This window comes from Lacerta agilis, chromosome 2 (genome assembly GCF_009819535.1).
Source record: "Lacerta agilis isolate rLacAgi1 chromosome 2, rLacAgi1.pri, whole genome shotgun sequence".
Classification (NCBI taxonomy): domain Eukaryota; kingdom Metazoa; phylum Chordata; class Lepidosauria; order Squamata; family Lacertidae; genus Lacerta; species Lacerta agilis.
Window position 1 is genome coordinate 27,930,574 of NC_046313.1, and position 22,854 is coordinate 27,953,427.

The following is a 22,854-nucleotide window of genomic DNA, read 5'->3' on the forward strand; positions in this document are numbered from 1 at the left end:
CGGATTCCAGCATGGAATTCACATGCTCCTGCATCTGCTGCCCCTTTGGAGCCTCATCCCGTACAGTTTGGGTAGCGGTTAGTAGCTTAGTGCCAAATTCAGAAGTGCAGGGTCCTGTCATAATAGTCACAGCTGTGTCCCTCTCACAGCCACACCATCTTCTAAGATTATGTAGTCAAAAGGAGCTTTCAGTCTCTTTGCTTGGAATTCTGTTAAGCACAAACACACTGGGCAGCCGACCCACATAAATGCCTTTGTCATGATTAAGAGCAGCAGCAGAGGGCAGTGGTGCTCCTATTTCATTTTAATGGGCTTTTACAAGAGAACTCCCTGGTGGCTTGTGCAGTGGTACGCGGGTGGCGCTGTGGGTTAAACCACAGAGCCTAGGGCTCGCTGATCAGAAGGTCGTCAGTTTGAATCCCCGTGACGGGGTGAGCTCCCGTTGTTCAGTCCCAGCTCCTGCCAACCTAGCAGTTCAAAAGCATGTCAAACTGCAAGTAAATAAATAGGTACCGCTCTGGCGGGAAGGTAAACAGCGTTTCTGTGTGCTGCTCTGGTTCGCCAGAAGCGGCTTAGTCATGCTGGCCACATGACCCAGAAGCTGTATGCCGGCTCCCTCGGCCAGTAAAGCAAGATGAGTGCCTCAACCCCAGAGTCGTTCGCAACTGGACGTAACCTTTTACCTCGGGTTACAGACGCTTCAGATTACAGACTCGGCTAACCCAGAAATAGTACCTCGGGTTAAGAACTTTGCTTCAAGATGAGAACAGAAATCGTGCTCCGGCGGCGCAGCGGCAGCAGGAGGCCCCATTAGCTAAAGTGATACCTCAGGTTAAGAACAGTTTCAGGTTAAGAACGGACCTCCAGAACTAAGTAAGTTCTTAACCCGAGGTACCACTTTACTTCAGTCACTGCAACTGCCTGTATGAAGGACAGTCTGTAGATCCACTTTATTAACAAAACTAATATGTTCAACTGAATGACATACCAGTATATTCACAACACTCATAGTACTGTGGTAGGTATTACTCCTTTTGTTATGATAGGCTTATGACCCAACCTGCTACACACCCTAAGGACAGACACCCATTTCCCATACAATAGCTATAGGAGAAAAGTGGAGCAAGTGGCAGTTCACTTCAAAACACAAGAAAATCTCACCCAGTGCAAGATGGTAAGAATGCCAGAAACAACCTTTATTTATTAACAGGGAGAGAACAGCTAGAAATGATCAGGCTATGAAAGCCACAGCAGGTGGGCTCACTTCTGCCACACAAAATATAGTCACTTTATTGTTACCCCCATTTTGCAGAAGGGACTCGAAAACAGAGAGATAATAGCTAGCCAAAGAAGACACCCACTTCCGCCTGTGACTCACGTGCAATTTGAACTCAGTCATTTTACATGAAGATTTACAATCCAGCTATAATTAATTACTTGGATTAGAGGCTATTTAATCCCATCAAAGTCTATGAGGCTAAACTATTTTAAATCCGGGTTAAGGAATTGTGCATCAAATGCTCAAATACTTGTACGGAGTTCCAGTGAAGACTTATAAAGCATAGTGCTTCTCTTTCTTTTGATCCTGAGATCTGAGGAATACCAAAGGCACTTTCCTTTGCTGCATTAATTGTTCATAATTTTATATAACCAGGCCCTCCCTCTGTCTCATGCCCAATATGCTTCATCTACCCACCAGACCCATTTCCCACAATCCTCCTTTAGGGCTCCTGTTCCTGACTGACATCTTTACCTACCTACCAACGACCCCACATCCCTCTCCCATTTCATGTTAGTTGAAGTTGAAACTGCATTCTCAAACTGTACCTATTCCTCTGCCCAACCCACCCTGACTCCTCTGCATGGTTTTCTGAGCGCCTCTTGTGTTTACACTCATGGATGACTTCAGCAGCAGGAGCTATAGCATCCTTGGTGGGTGTCATACCACCTTCCCCTTGCATTGCTTTCCGCTGCAGGCTGGACATGGAAAAGTGTCTGGAATTATGTGAACCTCAGAACTTAACACAAAATCAATGGTCCCAGGTCCTGGGAAGGTGGCCTGGAAAAGAAATTGCAGTTTTGCTCAATATCTTGCCTTGCAAATCTAATAGAATGGAGCCTACATTCTATTCAAGTTCAAAGCATAGGGAATAGCCTTATAGCATATTGTAGTCATGGTTGCTTATGGAAGAATACTTTTGCCTATTCCTCACAGCAGCTTTCTATCACTGGATTTGAATTAGTACATGAAAGTAGAGCTTTCAGGCATAGTTGCTTTATCATTTTTGGAAGGACACAATGAATGAGCTAGACTGAAAGGTAAGATAATAACAACAATAATAGTGCCTTATTCAAGCTATACTTTGCCCAAAACACGTTTTATGGAAAACTTAAACCTCCTAGCCTTTATTTTTAGGTGTTGATGAAGATTTGACACTGGAATAGGGTAGACACTCCAAAGCCATTGTGTGATCTGAGAAACGTAGTCCAACAACCTATCTTGATTTCCTCTGGCTTAGCATCTCATTGCTAATGCCAATACATGACCCTCCTAAAAGTGCCTGTTGTTTCCAGGTGCTCAATGCACTCAGAGTTTTCTCTCCTGGGGATGGGGGAGTCAAATACTAAACTGGAGTGAATATTTACCTCAATAAAGAAAGCCTTCCATCCTGATTGTGGCTTTTCCTCTTCTGCCTTATAAACACCCGTTTTCTGTAACGAGATCAGACAGAAGCCACTGAGAAAGGAACAGGTAACAGGTGCTATTGTAAACCCTGGGACAGGAGCTGCCTTGGGCAAGGTGGGGGCAAAGGGAGGAACTCGGGCGGCAGGGACAGCAGCCTCCTTCTCCGCTCCTCTCCTCCTGCCCCGCTTCTTTCTCAGCCTAAATGGACGCGCCGGGCAGCCCGGGCTGCGGCTCCTCTCGCCCGGCGCCGATCATTTTTGCTTCTGGGGGGGGCAGCTAGCTTCTAGGGGGGGCAGCTGCCCCCACCTGCCCCCCCTCGGTACGCCCATGCCTGAGCTTATGAAATTCTAAAATGTTCACTAGTGTGAATCTGGAGAAGAGTGTTCCTGGTTTGAGTCTCCCAAGGACAGGGTAGGGTGGAACAGCTATGGTGACTGTTCTCAAAGTGGGGCAGGATGGGATGGGGTTACATCCCACTTCTTTCCAGGTGATCATAAACCATTCCATACATCACAGATGGGGAACCTCAGGCCCAGGGGCCAAGGGTAGCCCTCCAGCCCTCTCTATCTGGCCCTTGGGATAATCTCCAGGACAACCACACTTCCAAACCACAACCCTCACCAGCTGTGCTTTCCTCCCTCCTAGACTGTTTTCCCCTGGCTGGAATGTGTCCTTGGACTCTTGATAATACTTCTTGATTGCCTGAATGGAGGTCAGAGAAAAAATGTGACTGTGAAGAAACTAGGCTACTGCACAATGGCAGAATTCACATTGATTGCTCTGTTCACTTTTGCCTTTGACACTGCCCATCACTGGCATGCAGCATCCACAAGTTTGTCCAGAAGGAAATGCAGCCCTCGTTCTGAAAGAGGTTCCCCATCCCTGCTATGGACTCATGAGTCCCAATATATTAGTGGGGCTTACTTTCTAGCATGGGTCTTTTTAGAACTGCAGCATAAAGATAATGTTCTTTAGCTCACACCTCCTGGGGCAACATTAGATGGAAATACACTCTGCTGAGCTCTGAAATGAAACCATCCTATGGATACTTTTGGTAACTTATATAATGAAAGAACCCCATTTTATTTGGTTGTTTGACTCTTGGATTATTTATTCATTCAATGTATACCCCTTTCTTCTTAAGGAACCCAGCAGGTTCCAGAGTGGGCCTTATTGTTACATATGAGCTTCTGCTCCTTTAAGGTGGAAGCAACAGCAATGGACTTCCCTGTACAGCCCATCACAAATGGTAACCAGCAGGTGCATGTCACACAGCACAGCACAGCACTATCCTAACTGAGTACACTCACTATCTGTGTAATTTTTAAAAAAGAACTTTGTAAAGAAATGGGCTAATTCAATGTGCCGGCAACAGAACCCATCTTTGAAGGAAATAATTTATTTTTGAAGAACTGCTTGTGTGCGTAGGGGTGGGGGTTTGATTCACTCAACTGTGTTACGAAGCTTGGAGGAACCCCCAATCCCAAATCCTCTTACCACTTTCTCAACCTTGCAGGGAAGCCAAGATATGGGTTGTGAAACACCTGAAGGACCAGGACCCACCAACAGCCTGAAGTCTCGCCTGAGAATGAGAAGGGAAGGAGGCGGCACAGTGAGTGCTGAGGAAGCTACTTTTTGGGGACAAGTACCACCGCCAAGGCAATAGTTCAGTTATTGAACCAAAAGAGATTGTTATGTTTAAGGAAATAAAAAATACTCTTTGTCTACTACTCAAATGACTCAGCCATTCTAATGGTTCTTTAATACCATCAACCCGATTCAAAAAGTTCTAGAGCAGGGGTCAGCAACATTTTTCAGCCGTGAGCCGGTCCACTGTCCCTCAGACCATGTGGTGGGCCGGACTATAATTTTTTTTTTGGGGGGGGGGAGAATGAACGAATTCCTATGCCCCACAAATAACCCAGAGATGCATTTTAAATAAAAGGGCACATTCTACTCATGTAAAAACACGCTGATTCCCAGACTGTCCGCGGGCCGCATTTAGAAGGCAATTGGGCCACATCCGGCCCACAGGCCTTAGGTTGCCTACCCCTGTTCTAGAGCATATTCAGTAATCCACCCACAGAGTTCCCTTATAAATCTTGTTTGTAGGTTTGAAAACATATAAAAGGATTTCAGGCAATGTATAAAAAACTATAATGTTTTGTGGAGCTGTTCACTGACACAAAGAGTACTCAGAATGCTGTCTTTTTTTTTGCCAGAGAGAAAATACTGCACGCTTTACAGAAGGGAACACCCCAATGGCTTCTTTGTAGAGATTTAAAAGCGAACCTCCATTGTCACACTTTCAAAAATAATGTGGAAACCAAAACACAGACAACCTTCAAAATTCACTTGTCTACGAAGTTTGCAGTGCAGCTCTCAAGCCAAGTAATGTGCATAGAAATGCTAGGGTGAAGTGTGTATATAAATGCATAGGTTAGTGAAAATAAGAGACAAAAAAGCACTAGGGGGAATTGTTTGCAAAAATATGTATATTTGACAAAACGACATACAGAAATGTGGAGATTAAGAGAAAAGCACACAAAAATGCTGGCAATTTTTCACGAGGATTTTTTTTTTATAAAAAAAACACAGTAATTTGCAAAATGCAGCAGAAATGTGGAGAACTGAATTTAAGAAAGAGACAACTAAGATTAACAGATTGTCCCATTCTTTGTATATTTATATAAACTCTGTATATTTGTATTAATAAATCATACACAATAAATCCTACCTTTCAGAGCCCAAAGTGTTAGAAAAGAAACATTTAACTGCTGAAGGCTCCGTATCTGTGTAGAGCTCGATAATGCCTGTAGCTTTTGTCTAGAAAAGGAGAGAATAGGAGAGAAATATCAAGTGTTCCTCAAGCTATCATCCATTTCTTCTATCAGCTACATGAAAGTTTTCTATAGGAAGCTGCCTTATACTGAGTCAGACCATTGGGTCCATCTAGCTCAGTATTGTCTGCACTGATTGGCAACAGCTGTCTAGGGTGATTACAAGCAGGTTTTTCTCCCAGGCCTATGTGGAAACATCAGGGATCAAACCAAAGACCTTCAGCATGCAAAGCAAATACCACTGTGCAATGGTTCTTCCTACGTAGATCCCAAAGATCTCATTTCAACAGCAGCCACCTAATTAGCTGGCTAGTATAGAAACTTGTGTCAGGAAACAGTCTGTGTGACATCAGCCTACAGCTTTCATTGAAATTAAGAACCTTTCAATTTCATTGAAATTAAGAACCTTTATTTGTGCTTTGCCTCTAGGGGCATATTCATATACATGTACCAGGGGTGGCCAACTCCCAAGAGACTGCCATCTACTCACGGAGTTAAAAACTGGCAGTGATCTACCCCCTTTGGGGGGTTCAGGTCAAAGTTGTTGAGCTTCTTTTAGGGAGGAGGAAAGCCCCATTTTGGGGGGGGGGGTTTGCAGGGCAAAAATGTTGAGCTTTTTTTAGGGGAGCCAAAGTTGTTGAGCTTCTTTGTGAAGAGCCAGTGATCTACCACAGACGTCCAGTAATCTACTGGTAGATCATGATCTACCTGTTGGACATGCCTGACATATACTAATAGAGACTATTTAAATATTTACTGTATCTGAATGTAACATTAAAACGCCAAAAGGAAATGTCATAATATTCTAATATTTACCAGTAAAGCTCAAAACCAACCAAGTGCCCTCAGAAAATGGCCAAATGTCATAATTGTTCCTGTCATTTATTGGAACATTGACCAAGGCTTCCTGCTTCCAATAATACCGATAATTTCCTAGTAAGCTTGAGCTTAACAGAGTGTCCTTGATAAACTATGATTTTCATTAGTTAAAGGGCTATGTGTACCCATGGCTTGAAGTAAATAATAAAACAAGTCGCATGACTGAATTAGTTACGTTGCACAATATGTAATGCAACATGAGTTTTCCTCACCTCAGTTCTCTTCCAGGAAATTTGGGGCATTTTCAAATTCAAAATGGTGCTAAGAAAAAAGCTTATAACCGACATTGCAATCGATACTTTAATCGATGGGTCCCGTGTCATCAAGTGATCATTGTTTGGGGTGGCCCTGCAGGGCAACAGAGAAGTGTTTGAAATAATAGCTCCCTTGCAATAGACAAAGGAATTGCATATTTCCTCTAATCACAGAAATTTGACTTTTTCTGGGTTTTTCTTCTTTGGAATATACACATATAGAAAAATATACAGGGGGGAGGCAGTATTCCAATTCAAAGCCTCTGTGAATTTTGCAGCAGGGATCTGTAGCCAAGTTCTAGGCTCTAATGACAAATTTAAAAAAGAGAGAAAATCGCCAGATTTTACCCACCAAAAAGTTCTTAAAGAACTCAAATGTGAAATTGCTGTTCTTCTAACAAAAATATTTAACTGGTTCCAAAGACCTGTCTCCATATCTGAGGAATGCAAATGGCACCAACTTTTAAAATGCAATCAAGAGGGGATCTAGGAAGTAACAGGCCAGTTAATAGGTGAAATTAGGTGAAAACCCTTATTAAAAATATAATTAGCATATAAAAGAACAAGACTTGGCTTTTACAAGGGTAAGTCTACTAATAATAATTTAATTTTTTATTATTATTATTATTATTATTATTATTATTATTATTATTATTATTAACCCACCCATCTGGCTGGGTTTCCCCAGCCACTTTGGGTGGCTATTCTTTCAGAGTTCTTTTTTTTCAATTTTTTCAATTGATTTTCACATATTGAAACAATTAAAACTTATTTTCTATAACAAGAAAAATACATCTTATTTCTAAAAACCTATATAAAAACTTTCTTATTTTTTCTCACTTTGTTTCATGACATCCTCTAATCCCTCTTTGCTGATTTCATTATAATACATCTTTAGCAGTCTTCCAAATCTTTCAGAGGTCTTTGAGAGATTCAAAAAAGTGATCCAGTCAACGTTGTGTACTTAGCGACCTTCAAAAAACTTTTGATAAAGGACTCCTGAGCATAGCTGTCAACTTTTCCCTTTTCTTGCGAGGAATCCTATTCAGAATAAGGGAATTTCCCTTTAAAAAGGGGAAAGTTGACAGCTATGCTCCTGAGTAAGCTTACCAGTAATGAGATAGATGACAGATCCCCTAATGAAACAGTAATCAGCTAAAGAACATGAAGCAGGGAGGGGGAGGGAATGGGCAGTCTTCCTAATGGAAGGATGTAGAAAGTGGGAACCCACCAAAGATCAGCACTAGACCTGTGCATTTTAAGATGATCTAGAGTTGAACTCTAACAGACTCTCTATCCTTAGTGAAGGATTGTTCTAATGCCAAAATCTCTTGGCTGCTTTTCTTTGGTCATATATATAACTACAAAACAAACAAACAAACAAAATTCCTTCCAGTAGCACCTTAGAGACCAACTAAGTTTGTTCATGGTATGAGCTTTCGTGTGCATGCACTGAAACAGAAGTCACCAGACCCTTATATAAGGCTGTTTCAGTGTATCTGAAGAAGTGTGCATGCACACGAAAGCTCATACCAAGAACAAACTTAGTTCGTCTCTAAGGTGCCACTGGAAGGAATTTTTTTTTTTAATTTTTTTTTGACTATGGCAGACCAACACGGCTACCTACCTGTATATATATCTACAGTTAGGGATGAAAGTAAGGTACCCAAGTTTACTGGTTATCTTATTACTAAACCCTTCAGGGTGCTTAAAAAAAATAATCACAATTATGAGGAGCTCTGAAAGGATTTCTCCAGACTGGGTGAACAGACATTAAAAATGGCAAATGAAATTCAGTATATGCAAGTGTAAAGTGTTGCAAATTGGGGTAAACAAAATCATAACTTAACCTATAACAAGAATGAAGGGCACAGCACCCACCAAACTGAAATGTGTTCCAGTCTGCTTCCTCCTTTTACCTTAAGCCCTGCCCCTTTAATCAGAAGTCCTGCCTTTTGATTCAAGGTTACTGTCAAAAGAGGCACCATGGAAAATTGTTCATTCTAAAAATGCTTCAGGGTGCTCAACAGCATAGCCTCTGCTTAATTGTCTCTCTACCCTTGCTGCACCTGTCAGATCATTTCTTGCCCAATCAGCTAAATTATTTAATAATCCCAAATATTACAGCACTATGTGGAAAGGCATACTCAACTGCCATTTGCGAGCACCCAAATAATACCTATTCAGCCCTGCAACCCATGATTTAGTTGTTCCAAGCTGCAAATTGGCAGGTAGGGGTGGAGGGTGCTGGCAGTGCTGCTGCTCTGAGGAGAGGAAAGGCTGGGCCAACATTTTAAGGCTGCTCAAACCCACCTCCTGTGTGGCCTTAGAGGAAAATTGCCATCCCTCTCAAATCACAGGTGAAAAGAATATTTTTTTTGTTCATAGACCTGAATATTAAGAAAGGTTTATATAAAATGCACTAAAATATGATTTAGAATAAAGGAAGAGAACAGACAGGAGGAGACAATACATACTTCCCACTTGCAATGAAGCCAGGAATTACTGAGGGTAAAGACAATTGTAAATGTTTCTAAGGCAGTATAGATTAATTTGAACCACACAGCGAAAACTACCTTTGCACAGAACCCATTGGTTGGTGTCCTTTATGTCATCAAGTTTCAACCCATCAGAGGGCAGAACTACTTTGCAGGCTTTTTTTAAAATCCTTTTTAATTAGTAAGATGGCAAGCAAATTGAGAGAGGGATATGGAAACATTTGTTGTTGTTCAGTCGTGTCTGACTCTTCGTGATCCCATGGACCAGAGCACGCCAGCCACCCCTATCCTCCACTGTCTTCCTCCACAATGTAAACATAGTGAATGATAATAATAATTTAAGTGGCAGATACTCATCAGAAACACTGCAGTGTCGATTGGAGTGATGGCTAAACCAGCATTTTGTTCACTGGTTGCTTGTTTATCATTCTAATTACAAAGGTGGGTTAATACCACCACCCACTGACTGCCTAACAACCTGGGTCACTTCTGCCCTTCCTCCAAAAAAGAGAGTTTGTTTATCTCCTCTCCTGTGTTCCAGGAGTTCACCTGAACCCCCCCTGCCAACTGGAAGGGGGTGCAGAAATGGGGGGGGGGGAATCCTTGTTGTGCCAGTGGAAGTCCTTGTGCGGGCTTCCACTGGTAGAGTTTGTTAGTTGAATCCTGTCCTGTGCTTGGGAGTGTGTGGGATGTGCCCGGTAAAGTCTCAAAAGCCACAGGAGCTACTGAAGTTTCCAGTTATCAGGGGTGAAGCTTTGGTGTCCTGCACAGCTCCTTGCCATTGTCCTTGATTAGACTATGCAGAATTATTGCACAACAATAACACGTTACAGAACTAAGCAAAAAAAAAAGGTTTTATCATTTAAATGCACGTAACTGATGCAGATTAGAATTCAGATTTTCTTGGCTCGGAATGAGTTAGCTTGTTGTATAGTTTTGCGGAACATGGGCTGCTGTTTGATAGTGAAAGGAAAAATGAGAGCAGCAGCATGAACTCACCGGAAATATTTTGCTCCTGATAGTTCACTGAAGAAATGGTGGGAATCATCGAGAGGGAAGAATTCATCTCCTGCTGCTATGATTAGATACTTGGGCTTGTTTAAGTATCGTTCGTTATATGCTGGGGATGGAAAAATTAGCTGTTATAGAAATGACCAACATATACTTCTCAGGTTGCTACTACCTTGTTTCATCATAAAGGTAAAGGGACCCCTGACTGTTAGGTCCAGTCGCGGACGACTCTGGGGTTGCAGAGCTCATCTCACTTTACTGGCCAAGGGAGCTGGCATACAGCTTCCGGGTCATGTGGCCAGCATGACCAAGCTGCTTCTGGTGAAGCCAGAGCAGCGCATGGAAACGCCATTTACCTTCCCGCCAGAGCGGTACCTATTTATCTATTTGTATTTGACGTGCTTTCGAACTGCTAAGTGGGCAGGAGCTGGGACTGAGCAACGGGAGCTCACCCCGTTGCGGGGATTCGAACCACCGACCTTCTGATTGGCAAGCCCTAGGCTCTGTGGTTTAGACCACAGTGCCACCCGCGTGCCTGTTTTATCATAAATATCATAAAAAGGATAGCAAGACTGCACAGAAGCAATAGAGAATAAGCAGAACAGAGAAAGGACCACAAATCCCTAAAGAGTGGCATACACTCAAGGGGCAGAAAGTAAGGATGTGGGAGAATTCTGTCCAGTGGACACAGGTGCTGAAATTGCAGCAGTTCTCATATTCGTTTGATTTCCAGAATCAGTCAAGCAAAAGCTGAAGTCTGCAGATTATATATGGTTAATGACATGCCACAATAGAAACTTATTTCATTTAACAAAATTTGTATACCACTTAATTAAATGGCTGTTGTAGCTTAACAAAGCCGGTAACTGGCTTATAGAGGAAGAAACATGGAGAGGCAGAGGAAGGAGGAGTGGAGAAATGAGAGAGGAAGGAGAAAAGGAGTTGGAAGTTTAGAGTGGGGGAAGACAGCAAGGGAGTGAACACTTACTCAAGGCAGGCTGTTGAAGGACAGCATGCAAAAGTATCTAATCAATGACCAGCTTACTTGATTGCTTACTTGCTCCACCCACCCTGCCCCACCCCAGACAAAATAATGGATCTACACCGAAGTAGGAAAGACTTCATTTGATCGAGCCATTCCCTATTCCTCTGCATAACACCATGCTCTTCCATGCTTGTTATATGCATTGTAGCACCACTAAAATTGCCCTTTCCCTCCATTCCTACAACTATCCTTTCTTCTGCTACCATATCATTTATCAGAGAAATTTGAGAACGTAAGAAGTGCTCACCAAGTGGATCAACATGCGAAGTTAATATCTTGAACCGCGGAGTGTCCAACTTCCGAGTAATTTTCAGTTCATGTATGTGCCGCCATGCAAATGTCCAGCCACAGTACGCTCGGTATTGATGATGCCAGCTCTAAAGCAAAGCAGCCAGAAGTGAGTTCTCTGTGCACATTAAGATTTTCCATACAGCAAGTGCCAAAGCTTAAGTACTTTAAATCCTATAGAATGGAGAGTTACTACACACACGTAGCGCATTGCCCTTTGTACAGTCTTGTCGTTCTCTACACTATTTTACTGTGAAGAAACTGGATTCTCACCTTAATGATATTCAAAAAATCAAATACAAGTGGAGCAAAGGACACAACTCTTTCATCCACGGCTGCCGCAAGCCAGCTAGTCCAGCCACGCTGCCAAAAAGAGACAAAAGAATGAGGTTGCAAAGGTGCACTGGGAACGAGAAGAAAACAAGGAGGATAATGCAACTGATGGGTTACATACATGGAAAGCAAAGCAGCACAGACCATCATACCTACCTTGGAACCACCTGTCAACATGAACTTGGCAATGTTCATCTTTCCAGCAGATTCTTTCTGTAAGAACGCTGTTATGGTGTCCATGGCCCGCACAGTGGCCTGAACACAAGACAAAAAGATTACAGCCTCTGGAATTCAAAGGACATACTTGCAAAGAGGATACTGTATTGTTAGAATGGCATAGTCACAGTGCCATCACAAGAAGTTTTGTCTTCAGAGCTTTAACGGGGCACCCTATATTCTGCAAAGGCAATACTGAGGGTACACACAGTGTGCTGGTGTAAGGATCAGCACTCATCAGCTCACTGATTTTTTTATTTTTTTTTTACAAATCCTCCTCCTAGAAACAACATGAATTAATTTCACCCTCTGATATATTCTGTGTTTAGTTCTTTGCAACACTGTGCTCGTTCATCAGGCCTCAAGCAGAATATGCACATAATCCTTCAATGAAGAGGGAATTGTGCAGAATTTGTGATCATCATATATAATTTCCAGCAAGGCCAGGGAAATGTGCATATATCGAGTGAATTTGGTATATCACTGGCAATTACACATAATCCCTAATAGGCTTTGCAGAATGTTCGTATCTTCAACTAAATTTTGAACATTATCTGGCCATTATGTATAATCCCAAACAGACCTTTGAAAATGTATGTACGGTATCTTGACTTCCTTTTGCACATATTCTGGGCATGTGTAGATTCTCTAGTCTGTGTGCATAGTCTCCATGAAACATGCCCTTTTTCCTATTTCCTGTTCAGAACTGTACAGCCTGCACTTCCCAGGCTGCTTCTGAACAACTGCCTAATCTTACATGGTCGACAGTATATCTTCCCATGGCTCAGTCAAGCAGTAGAAAAAATGGGGGGGGGGGCTCAGAATAAAGATCAACTTTATTCTGAAGTCCAGCACCTTTTTTCACCACTCTCAGCTGTTTCCCAGTCAGTTGAGCAGCACAAGGGGAGGGGACTCTCCTCGCTCCTACCCTCACTCCCAACCCCTGCCCGCGATTCCGCTAAAGAATGATTCCATGCTGCTACAGTATTAAGCTTTTTCTTAAAGCTTAAGAAACCTTTAAAATAACTCTTCTAGCATTACTGCATTGCTGGGAACAAGCAGCAACATGTTCCTGAATGTTGGCAGTGTCTGTCCACCAATCCAGAAAGAAGGAAGAAGCCAGAGTTACCTTGACCATTGGGAACTGAATCAACACATCTGGCTGTGCCATCTTGTCAATTATGAACTTCCGCCATGAACAAAAAACGGCATAATCTTCAATGCCGTTCTTGCATTTTTGCATAGCGATTTTCTAGAAGCAAAACAGATCAAAGTTTTTGGTTGAGGCATCCCATCTGGTCCCCTAGAACAACATGATAGGTCTGTCCTAGTTCTCATACCAGGTGGAATGAGAACTGCCATTATCTATTACTCTAGCACAGCAATGCATTCATTCAGTTCTGTTACAGGCTGTGCAATTCTGCTTGACAGAATGAGGATCAATATATCAAAAGTGAAATAAAAAATTTTTCTTTGGAAAACAAAAATTCTTTGGAAATTCAAACCACCTTGCATTTTAGCATCAACGTCCCTCATTTGTGTTGTCTGAAGCAATATGCGAAATGAAACACCTGTCCACGCAGATTTCGCACTTCTGAATTTCATGATGCAGTATGCCAGCAAAATAATGCACACACAAAAGTGCACATGCTATTTTTATTTTTATTTTTTTTCATATCCTTCAATGCATGTAGCAAAGCAGTTTACAAACACGTAGCTGCTTTAAAAACCCATACAAAATAAGAACAGCCTGGAGATAAATTTGAGAACAATTCAACATAAACCATCTATGGCAGAGACTATTTCATCCAGCTGGAAAAATGTATCTAAACAAAAATGTCTTCCATTGTTTGTGGAAGGTTCAGAGAGTGGGTGTGTGCTGTATCCCAGCAGGAATTCTGTTCCACAGAACAGGGACAGCTCACTATTTGCACTTTCTACAAACTATTGGAGACATTTTTGTTCAACAGCTTTTCCCCGTTGGATGAATGGGTCTTTTGCTATGGGTGTCTATTTTGGACTGTTGTGTGCATATGTTTAAAATATATCTCCTGCTTATTGTGTTGTTTTTGTTTTTTACCTGCTTTATTGTAAATCGCCTAGAGATATGTGTGTTGAAGGAAACGAATAATAAGTAAATGATGTATTAGGAAAAAATAACATCTAAAGTGCATAATATTAGGGGAAAGTGCTTGCAAAAATGTGTACATTAGGGGAAATTACACACACAAAATGTGCTTATTAGGAGAAATTTGCACTAAAATACTGATGAAACTTCACAAGCGCCTAAAAGAATTCCATAGACTGGTGCATAATTGTGGAGAACTGAACTTTAGATTTGATGGGTGTGTGTGGATGAGAAACAGAGAGAAATCAAAACTGACAGATGTGAACATCCCTACACCCAATCAATTCATTCTGTGGACATACATAAGAGTATGAAAGAGTGTGGGAAGAGCACTTACATGGTAGGTAATTGGCTGGTTTGGGATCTGCCTCAAAATAGCTGTGCAACTTCAGAGACAAAGCGAAGTATTAGTCATTAGTATCTGTTCTGCAATGGCTGTGAAAGTGCTTCATGCTACTTTGAAAATAACATCAACACAATTGACAGGCAATGAAGATTGACAGGCAATGATGCCAAAGCAACCAGAGCCAACAGCTCTGGGTGGCTTTGGGGCCAGACCAGTCATAAAATTTGCTAAAATCAAGACACACAATATTACAGCAGTTCAGAGAAGAGCAAACTGATATTAATTTAATGTTCTTTTGCTGCCATTTTAATTAACAGTAAATCATGGTCATTACAGTTTCTTAAATGATTTGGATGCCTGATCTGAGTATGTGTGACAAAGAGGTCAAGAAGCATCTTGGTCATAATTTGTACCTATGTACTGGGAAGCTGAGAGGCAGATAAAGAAACTTTCTTGAATACAGTTAATTGGATTAGATTACCATTAAACATCTGCTTCACAGTTCTCTATTCTAGTAGGGCTACTAATTCCTTTAACTTTGTTAACAAAGCAGAGTCGATGTCATAATCATTTCTCAGGGATTCTTCCGGCTACTTACAACCCAGCAGATTTTGCTGTCATAATGGCTTCATCAACCCTTAAGTCCATGGGTTGAGGGACATCATCATTTCTTCCATTCCCAATCATCAGCAAACACAAGTTCGTCATTTTGGGGTTTTGGGGGACAACAATGGTCAGTTCATGCCACCAAACTGTCGCATCCACTTCAGAATCTGAATGGATACACAGAAACATAACTGATATTTATCTACATTTACAGGTAGGTAGCCGTGTTGGTCTGCCATAGTCAAAACAAAATATAAAATCAAAAAATCCTTCCAGTAGCACCTTAGGGACCAACTAAGTTTGTTCTTGGTATGAGCTTTTGTGTGCATACCAAGAACAAACTTAGTTGGTCTCTAAGGTGCTACTGGAAAGATTTTTTGATTTTATATTTTGTTTTGATATTTATCCAATAGTGGAGAAATCTCACACACACAGGGTTAGCACAGATGGAGTGAAAGGAAGGTCACCAGGTTTCCCCTGACATCATTTAGGGCAGGGATGTTGTTAGACTCCAAATCCCATCGACCCCAGCAATCAAAATGGAGCATGGAAGGAAGGGAAATGGAAAGGGATGTTGAGCCACTCCTGCAGATAACAGTAAGAACGGTGTACTGATTCACATGGGAATCTGCACCAAAAGAACCATGCACTAAGTAAAAAAAGAGTCATCATAAAAGCAGTCAGGAAAATCCCCCAATAAAGGGTCAGAATGACTGGAGGTTGGGGCATGTATCTTGTTCCACATGCTCAAGCAGGATGCAGCAATATGTGAAAACATTTCACGTTGGATTGGGCTCTGAAGTGAACAATTCCTTGTGGGCAGATTTTGGAAGTGTCTGGGATATGGAGAAATTTGATAGGAGAATGCTGCTGGCCCAAAAAAGTTGCATGACCCAGCACAAACCTTTGCATTAATTAAAGCTTAGCTCCCAATTGCCCTGCAGTTGAACTTTAGATGGTGGATCATTTCTTCTTCATTACATTCTCAGACAGGACGACTTCACCCTTCTTTTATCAGACCTTCACCTTACAAAGTTTTCTAATTGAAACCTTAATAATTTGTGCTAACTAAAGAGATTGTATTTGCTGCTTGGACCTATGTCTTGATCTCTGCCTCAGAACTATGTTTCCCCCAGAGGCTGGGGAAGTGGCCATGCTCCCTTTTCTAGCCAGCCACAGGGAGACTAGGCCTGTAGCTGCTCCTCCTCAGGTTCCCTTACTTCCCACAGAGCAAATTACACCTATCCAGCAGCCTCCTCATCACATTAGGTTTTCCCGCTCTTTCTCATCCTCCTCAAATGAAAAGGGCAAGCGAAGAACTGGCATCCTCTGCTCTCACCATCCAGCCACTTCAGGGAGGTCATGTTGAGGGTATAGATGGTGACATCTGGCCTGTCCTCCTTGTTCTTGAGGGTGTAGCTGTAGTGAGGGTCATGCTGCTTGACGTAGTCATCCAGGGCCTTCTGCTTCACCATCCATCCTGAGGGCAGGCAAGTGGTCAATAGGAGAAGGGAGACAGCAGCATACATAGTCCAGTCAGTATCTTCGTCTTGAAATAGACACTTGACTGTGTCCTGCTGGCAGTTGTCCCAGTTGCTTCACATCACACTAACCAACAGGTAGGTTGGCAGCGCACACCAGAGCTTTTCTACAGGGCAGCTCCCTCCATAAATGTTACAATAGGTCACTGAGCATGGAAGGGCCCGAATCACATGCTCAGGGCAACTCTTATGCAGATGGAAATGTGCCAGTTGTTCTTCAGTGACGTCCAGTCACAAGGCATCCTCCTAGCCACATCGTCAAATTGAAGCCACTGGGGGCTCTGCTACACCTAAAGGATGAGTTCAGGCCTGGATTGAAGTGGAACAAGAAAAAGGTGGCACATGGTGGCAAGCAGCAACCTGCCTCTTCCCTTTTTCATTCCTGCCACTGCCTGAAGCAATGCAGAAGCAAATGCCCTTTTGTAATGGGCTTCCTTGCAGGCTTACTCTCAGGTATTTAGAGTTAGTAAGAGAGGCACATTGTCTTGCATGGGTACAGTGTGTATAACCTCAATGCAAGGCATTATGAACTGCCGAAATCTGCTGTTTGCATATGTGTATGGGGGGGAATAGGTGGTAAATTTTACTGCCTGTTTAAGCCCAAATTTTGCTGCCTGTCCTTGAGTGCAAACAATAGTATTTAGGAACAGTGAGTTATATTCCAGTCTTGGTGTCCACTCTATCTAGAGCTCATTCAAATGTGAATTTAGAAACAAAAATCCTCAAGCAACTTGTTCACAATGATTCAAACTGTTTGTTCTCTGACTTAGAAAGTGTTTATTTTATTTTCATTATTTAAATGAGGAATAAGGAATAATTTTATTGGTCAAGTATCAACCATACTTGGAATTTTGCTTCGACTACATAGCATTGTAAAGAAAACGTACCTCATACAAACACTATTCCCCTCACGATACACAGCACAACAAAGGAACCCCATACCACCAACTGACCTCCCTTCTGCACACAACTAGAAATTCAACAATTTGATGGCACAAGGAAGAAATTATTCCTGTGCCTAGACGTTTTTGTGTATAGAGTCCTGTAACAACGTCCGGATGGAAGTAAATCAAACAGGTAAATGACCAGGATGCGAAGGGTCTGCAACAATTCTCTCTGCTCTCTTCCTGGCTCGAGCAGCATAAAGTGTCTCTATTGAAGGCAAACTAACACCAATTACCCTCTCTGCAATTCTTACTGCTCGTTGGAGCCTCTTCTTATCCAGCTTAGAAGCTGTACCATACCAGACAGTAATAGAATTACAGAGAACAGTTTCAATGGTATCTCTGTAAAATTGGATCAACAATTCTTGGGGCAACTTAACTTAAATGTTTTCTTTCGTAAGTATCCCTCAAAGTAAAATATTTCAGAAGTGATCTGGATGTTGTCCTTGACAGCACTGAAAACATGGTTCCACTGGGCTGAAGAAGAGACACGTCAACATAAAAATACAAAACTGCATGTACCATAACGTAAGCACACCCTGTTAAATGTTGCTATAAATGAATTAAAGTTCCAGTGTTTTTTGTATTTAATCTAACATGATGACTGAAACAGGGTAGGTTCATTTAGTAGTTTATTAGGCATAACATGACTTCATTTCTTGTTTCCTGGAACTTTTCCTAATTTTCTCTTCTTGATCAGGATTCTATTCTGTTGTTTGGCAGAATATTTGTTCATACCCTAAGCAAATAATGCTGTTGCCACCCTTTGTTTCTTGGAATTGTGCCCTAACAGACATTTCCTTTGAACTATCAAAGACAAGACTTTTGAGCAATGCCCAAAAGTGAACACGAAATGCCTTAGGTGAGACTCCCATGTTCTGTGTGTTTTCTAATGTGCAGTCGCCACAATACTTGCTGTTTAAATTGTTTTTTTTCATTCAAGAGGAGAAATCATTTTGGTTATCCAACAGTATAAGTAGCCATCTTTCTTCTTCTTTTTCTTGAGGTGTATTTTGGGAAAATCAGAATGATTAGCACAATGAAACTGCATTTGCCGTTCTCTGGAAGCACCATTATAATGGATAGCAACTTGGGGAGGATTCCAGCAGCATGAGCTGCAGCCACAGCACCCCTGCTGAGTGCTGCACCAGCTTTCCATAGCATTGCCCCCCCCCTTTTGCAGCCTGCATGTGGAAATGTGGCTGGGATTGTGGGAATTTCTGAGATAAATACTTATGTGTTCTTGAACCCAGGTACCCGAATGGTGATCTGGAAAAGAGATGGAACTACGGCTGAATAATAGTGTGGGAGGTTCCTCTGGGGTTCCTGTCCAACAGCTTCAGTGGCCTTCCTATCTTCAGCAGTCAACTCTGATCCCTGACGTTGACCCAGTGCAGCATCTGCTCACCCTGCAGGCTCTGACTCAGTATCCAAGTCACAGCTAGATTCAGGGGTCATGACACCAATTTCCTTCCTTTGCGCAGCACCACTCAGGGCCCTGTATGATTCGCCAAGGCTGTGCAGCAATGGGGCTGCAGAATTATTATCTTTCAGTCCCTCCCCTGTTCTTCTCAGATGCTCCACGAATTCCAGCAGGGAATTCACATGCTCCTGCATCTGCTGTCCCTTTGGAGCCTCATCCCGTGCAGTTTGAGTAGTGGCAGTAGCTTAGTGCCAAATTCAGAAGTGCTGGGTCCTGTCATGATAATCACAGCCATGCCCTCTCACAGCCACACCATCTTTTAAGAATATGCAGTAAAAATGAGCTTTCAGTCTCTTTGCTTGGAATTCTGTTTAGCACAAATGCACTGGGAAGCTCACTTGCATAAATGCCATTGCAATGATTAAGAGCAACAAAAGAGGGCAGTGATGCGCCTATTTAATTTTAATGGACTTCTGCAAGATGATTTCTACCTTTAGTCACCACAACTGCATGTATGAAGGAAAGTTCATAAATGCAATTTATTTAGCCTAAACAAAACTAATAGGTTCAACTGAATGACACTATTTACAACACAGATAGGCATTGTTCCTTTCATTATGATAGGCTAATAGCCCAACCTACTACACACCCTAAGAATTCAATTTATTTGCTGTACCATGCTATGAATTGCAGTGAAGGGATGCAGTCTTAAAACATATTTGGGAGTCTCACTGAAACCTGTTACTCTGTGCTTGAGACAGGAAAAGTGCTATGAACTGTTAATACTATGATTTAAATTTATATCTCACCATTCACATACAAGATAGCTCATACTCTGCTCATGATTTCAAACATTATTCCAATGCAAACACCATTGAAATGAACTGGATTCAAAAACAGTGTCCAGTAGATCCTGGACACAGTAGATCATTCTCAGGAGTAGTTGTAGACATCTCTGCTATTGAAATAGCCTTGTAGTAAGTTGGTCCCCACCACACAGATCGATCAGGTCAGTAACAGATATCCCAAACAAACAATTACTAGCTCTCTCTCAAGTAATATTCTGAGTTACTATTGTGCAAGTGTTTCCTCTGCTCATGTCTGCAATGCCAACAACAAATGCTCTGCCTTATATCTGTGCTTCAGGGTGATCTAGAAGTGCACTCACATAAAATACAGAAGTGGTTTTTGACATGTTCACAACATGTAATAAGAAAAATACCTGCCTGGGGTTTGCTGTCATCACTCCATACAGGCTCAGGGAGCAATGTGTCCTGGCATACTCAGAAACATCATCACCATAATCACAAATGTCATTCTTGACGGCTGAACTGAAAATAGATTCAAAGCCTAACACTTTGCAAAGCTCCGGTCCAAATCAAACATGGACTTTGTTGTGTGTATGTGTCTGGAGAGGAGGGCGCTGCCACCTTCTCTCTCTTAAGCCATCTTCTTTCTAAACTGCTACATTTGTGACATGACTGGGTGCCCTCCCCTCTGACATCATTCATCTTTGCCTGCATTGGAATACCAGGCAGTAAGCATCGCAGGCTCCTACACTTCCGCTGCCCACCATCAGGCTCAGTGCCAACTCTCTGCTTGGGCAAATAGCAACAGGCAAGTGCTGGTGACCTGTTTCCTGCACCATGTCCCCTGGGTGGGCACGACGCATTGGCACTCCTTCCTGAGGGCACACGTGGTTTACACACAGTCCTGCCTGCGGCAGAAGCACTTGTGGCCCGCCTGCACCGACACCATGCTGTCTTTGCGGCAGCAGGTGCACTTCAACAAGCGTGGATAGCAGACAATGCGCTCCAGCCCTGCTGCTGCCTGAGAGTAACAGCTGGCCTCGTTGCTTGTGGTGGGCGGCTGCGGCAACAACAACAACAGCAGAAGCCTCTGCATTGCACGCAAAAAGGCTAGTTGGGCGGGGGAAGAAAGGCACCAGAGGGACCCGCCAAGGGGACAGGCAGAGCCCGGAAAGGGGGCAGTTAGGTGATGAAGCACCCAGTGCCAGGTTTCTAGGATGCTACAACAGAGTTCCTGAAAAAGCAAGGGGACAGTGACCCCTATACCCCTGGACAATTTCCCCCCTGCACAGCAGGTACAGCTTATTGTTTAAATTTGCACACTCATGCAATCTCTTTAAGGCATTCTACATACCCTAGATGTATCTTCCTTTGATGTGAATCAGCTGGTCATTTTCCACAACCAAGGTGATGACCGCTTTCGCTCGCCTGTTCTTTTTGCCCCCATTTTCAAGGTTATCGGCAGGCCGGTCTGCATTCGCCACTTCCCACAGGTTATTCTTGCACGTGTCGCTTGAATTCCCATTGTTCAGCTTTGCCGATCCCTAGTTTATGATCTGATCTGCTTGCCATATTTACTTCCAGGCGCCTCCTCTGCTTTGGGCCTACCGGTACTTTATTTTTTTCTCTGAGTCAGTCACTGTTTACAATAACAGTATTTCTGGACCCATGAGCTGATAGCAGAGTTAACTTGAGTAACACAGAGGGAGTCTGGAGAGAAAAGAAACTAACCATACTTTACTGGGCAAACTGAACAGGAACAGTACATAACTTGAAGAGAAGCTTATTTACAGGCCTAGTTGAGAGAAGGGAGACCTATTCCACCACAAGTCCTGAGATGAACCTCCTTCAGACCTAATTTTCCTTCCAACTCCTCCACATGTGGAAAACATCAACTGGTTTCTAGGCAACCCACACCTCTTTTATAATTGCCAGCAGAAATTGCCCTTTGGCTATTGATAGATTTACCTATCTGTTGTGCTTCCAACACCTTCCTTGCTTGAAGCATATCGTTCCGCATAATCAAAAGAGGTACCATAGAATGGTGGCAGCCTATGCATGTTTCTTAAGACCTCCTATTATAATTAGGAGCAGTAACTCTCCACAGGTGTGTATAGGATTGTAGATGGATGCTTTATTTGGGCAAAGACATTTGCATGAGTAGGGGGAGCTCCAGCCCTTTCTATGCCTTAAGGAGGCATTATTATTATTTTCAAAAACTAGGTTGCCTCCTAGTGCCACTTCTCCCTTTTTATTCAGCTTCTACTTAGAGCCAGCAGAAAGGGATGAAGGACAATATTTTTCTCAAGTCTGCCTCGATACTGCCTTGCAAAACAATACCTGCACACAGGGCCACTATTTGATTCTGGAGGAAGTTGACCTGGTTTACATAGCTGAATAAGCCCAATGACATAGAAGGGGTTGCATTTTATTATAATTGTGCTATTGTTGGCCTTGAACATCACTTGTTAGAAGAACGGGTCACAAGTTTAACTTAATAACTAATAAGTTTAAATACACAGTCGTACCTCGTGTTGCGTTCGCTGCGGGTTGCAAACGGCACAGGTTAAGAACGCAGCAAACCCGGAAGTGTTTACTTCCGGGTTTCGCCGCGTGCACACGCACAGAAGCGCTCCGCATGATCTTCACAGGATGCGCAGAAGCGCGATATCGCTGCTTGGGTTGTGGGCTTTTCGGGGTGTGAACGGCATCCCGGAACGGATCGTGTCTGCAACCCGAGGTACCACTGTATCTCTGTTGTAAGTATTTCTATTGGATCAGGGTCTTCCTGTGTGATGGACATGTATGTGTATTTTAAAGAGTGAAAGATTCTGAGTTCAGGGCAGGGAGGGGAGTGTGTGTGTATGGACCTAATAGCATTTAGCTTATATTTTAGTTGCTATTTCTTATATGAACTATAGCTGACTCTTCCCCATCCTTTATTATTTACGAAGTGAACTGAATAGCGCCAAGAGGACTTTGAATTTAATTTAATTGGAAGTATAAT

General features: G+C 42.6%; 1 protein-coding gene and 1 long non-coding RNA gene across 2 annotated transcripts; both read right to left on the minus strand.

Moving 5' to 3' along the window:
* Window positions 1-2,044: 2,044 nt before the first annotated feature.
* On the minus strand, window positions 2,045-5,565 carry LOC117040924. The gene is made up of 4 exons (XR_004425907.1): window positions 5,424-5,565; window positions 4,184-4,268; window positions 2,647-2,712; window positions 2,045-2,059 (listed from the first exon to the last, which is right to left on the minus strand). It is a non-coding gene; the product is annotated as an uncharacterized LOC117040924 (long non-coding RNA).
* A 5,155-nt stretch (window positions 5,566-10,720) lies between these two features.
* On the minus strand, window positions 10,721-21,870 carry LOC117038984 (autocrine proliferation repressor protein A-like). The gene is made up of 9 exons (XM_033136010.1): window positions 21,816-21,870; window positions 16,470-16,610; window positions 15,123-15,297; window positions 14,516-14,564; window positions 13,180-13,302; window positions 11,991-12,089; window positions 11,775-11,864; window positions 11,461-11,590; window positions 10,721-10,740 (listed from the first exon to the last, which is right to left on the minus strand). Exons 1-9 carry the CDS (start codon window positions 21,865-21,867, stop codon window positions 10,721-10,723), a joined length of 879 nt encoding a protein of 292 aa, XP_032991901.1. The 5' UTR covers window positions 21,868-21,870.
* Window positions 21,871-22,854: the final 984 nt, after the last annotated feature.

Excerpts from the sequence above, each read along its gene's own strand:
- LOC117038984 (XM_033136010.1), bottom strand. The coding sequence starts at position 21,867 with ATGCGGAACGATATGCTTCAAGCAAGGAAGGTGTTGGAAGCACAACAG. Across the intron at positions 16,611-21,815 it reads GTTGGAAGCACAACAGATAG|GATGGATGGTGAAGCAGAAG; the intron begins GTAAATCTATCA and ends GCCTGCCCTCAG. Across the intron at positions 12,090-13,179 it reads TTCAGTTCCCAATGGTCAAG|GCCACTGTGCGGGCCATGGA; the intron begins GTAACTCTGGCT and ends TCTTGTGTTCAG.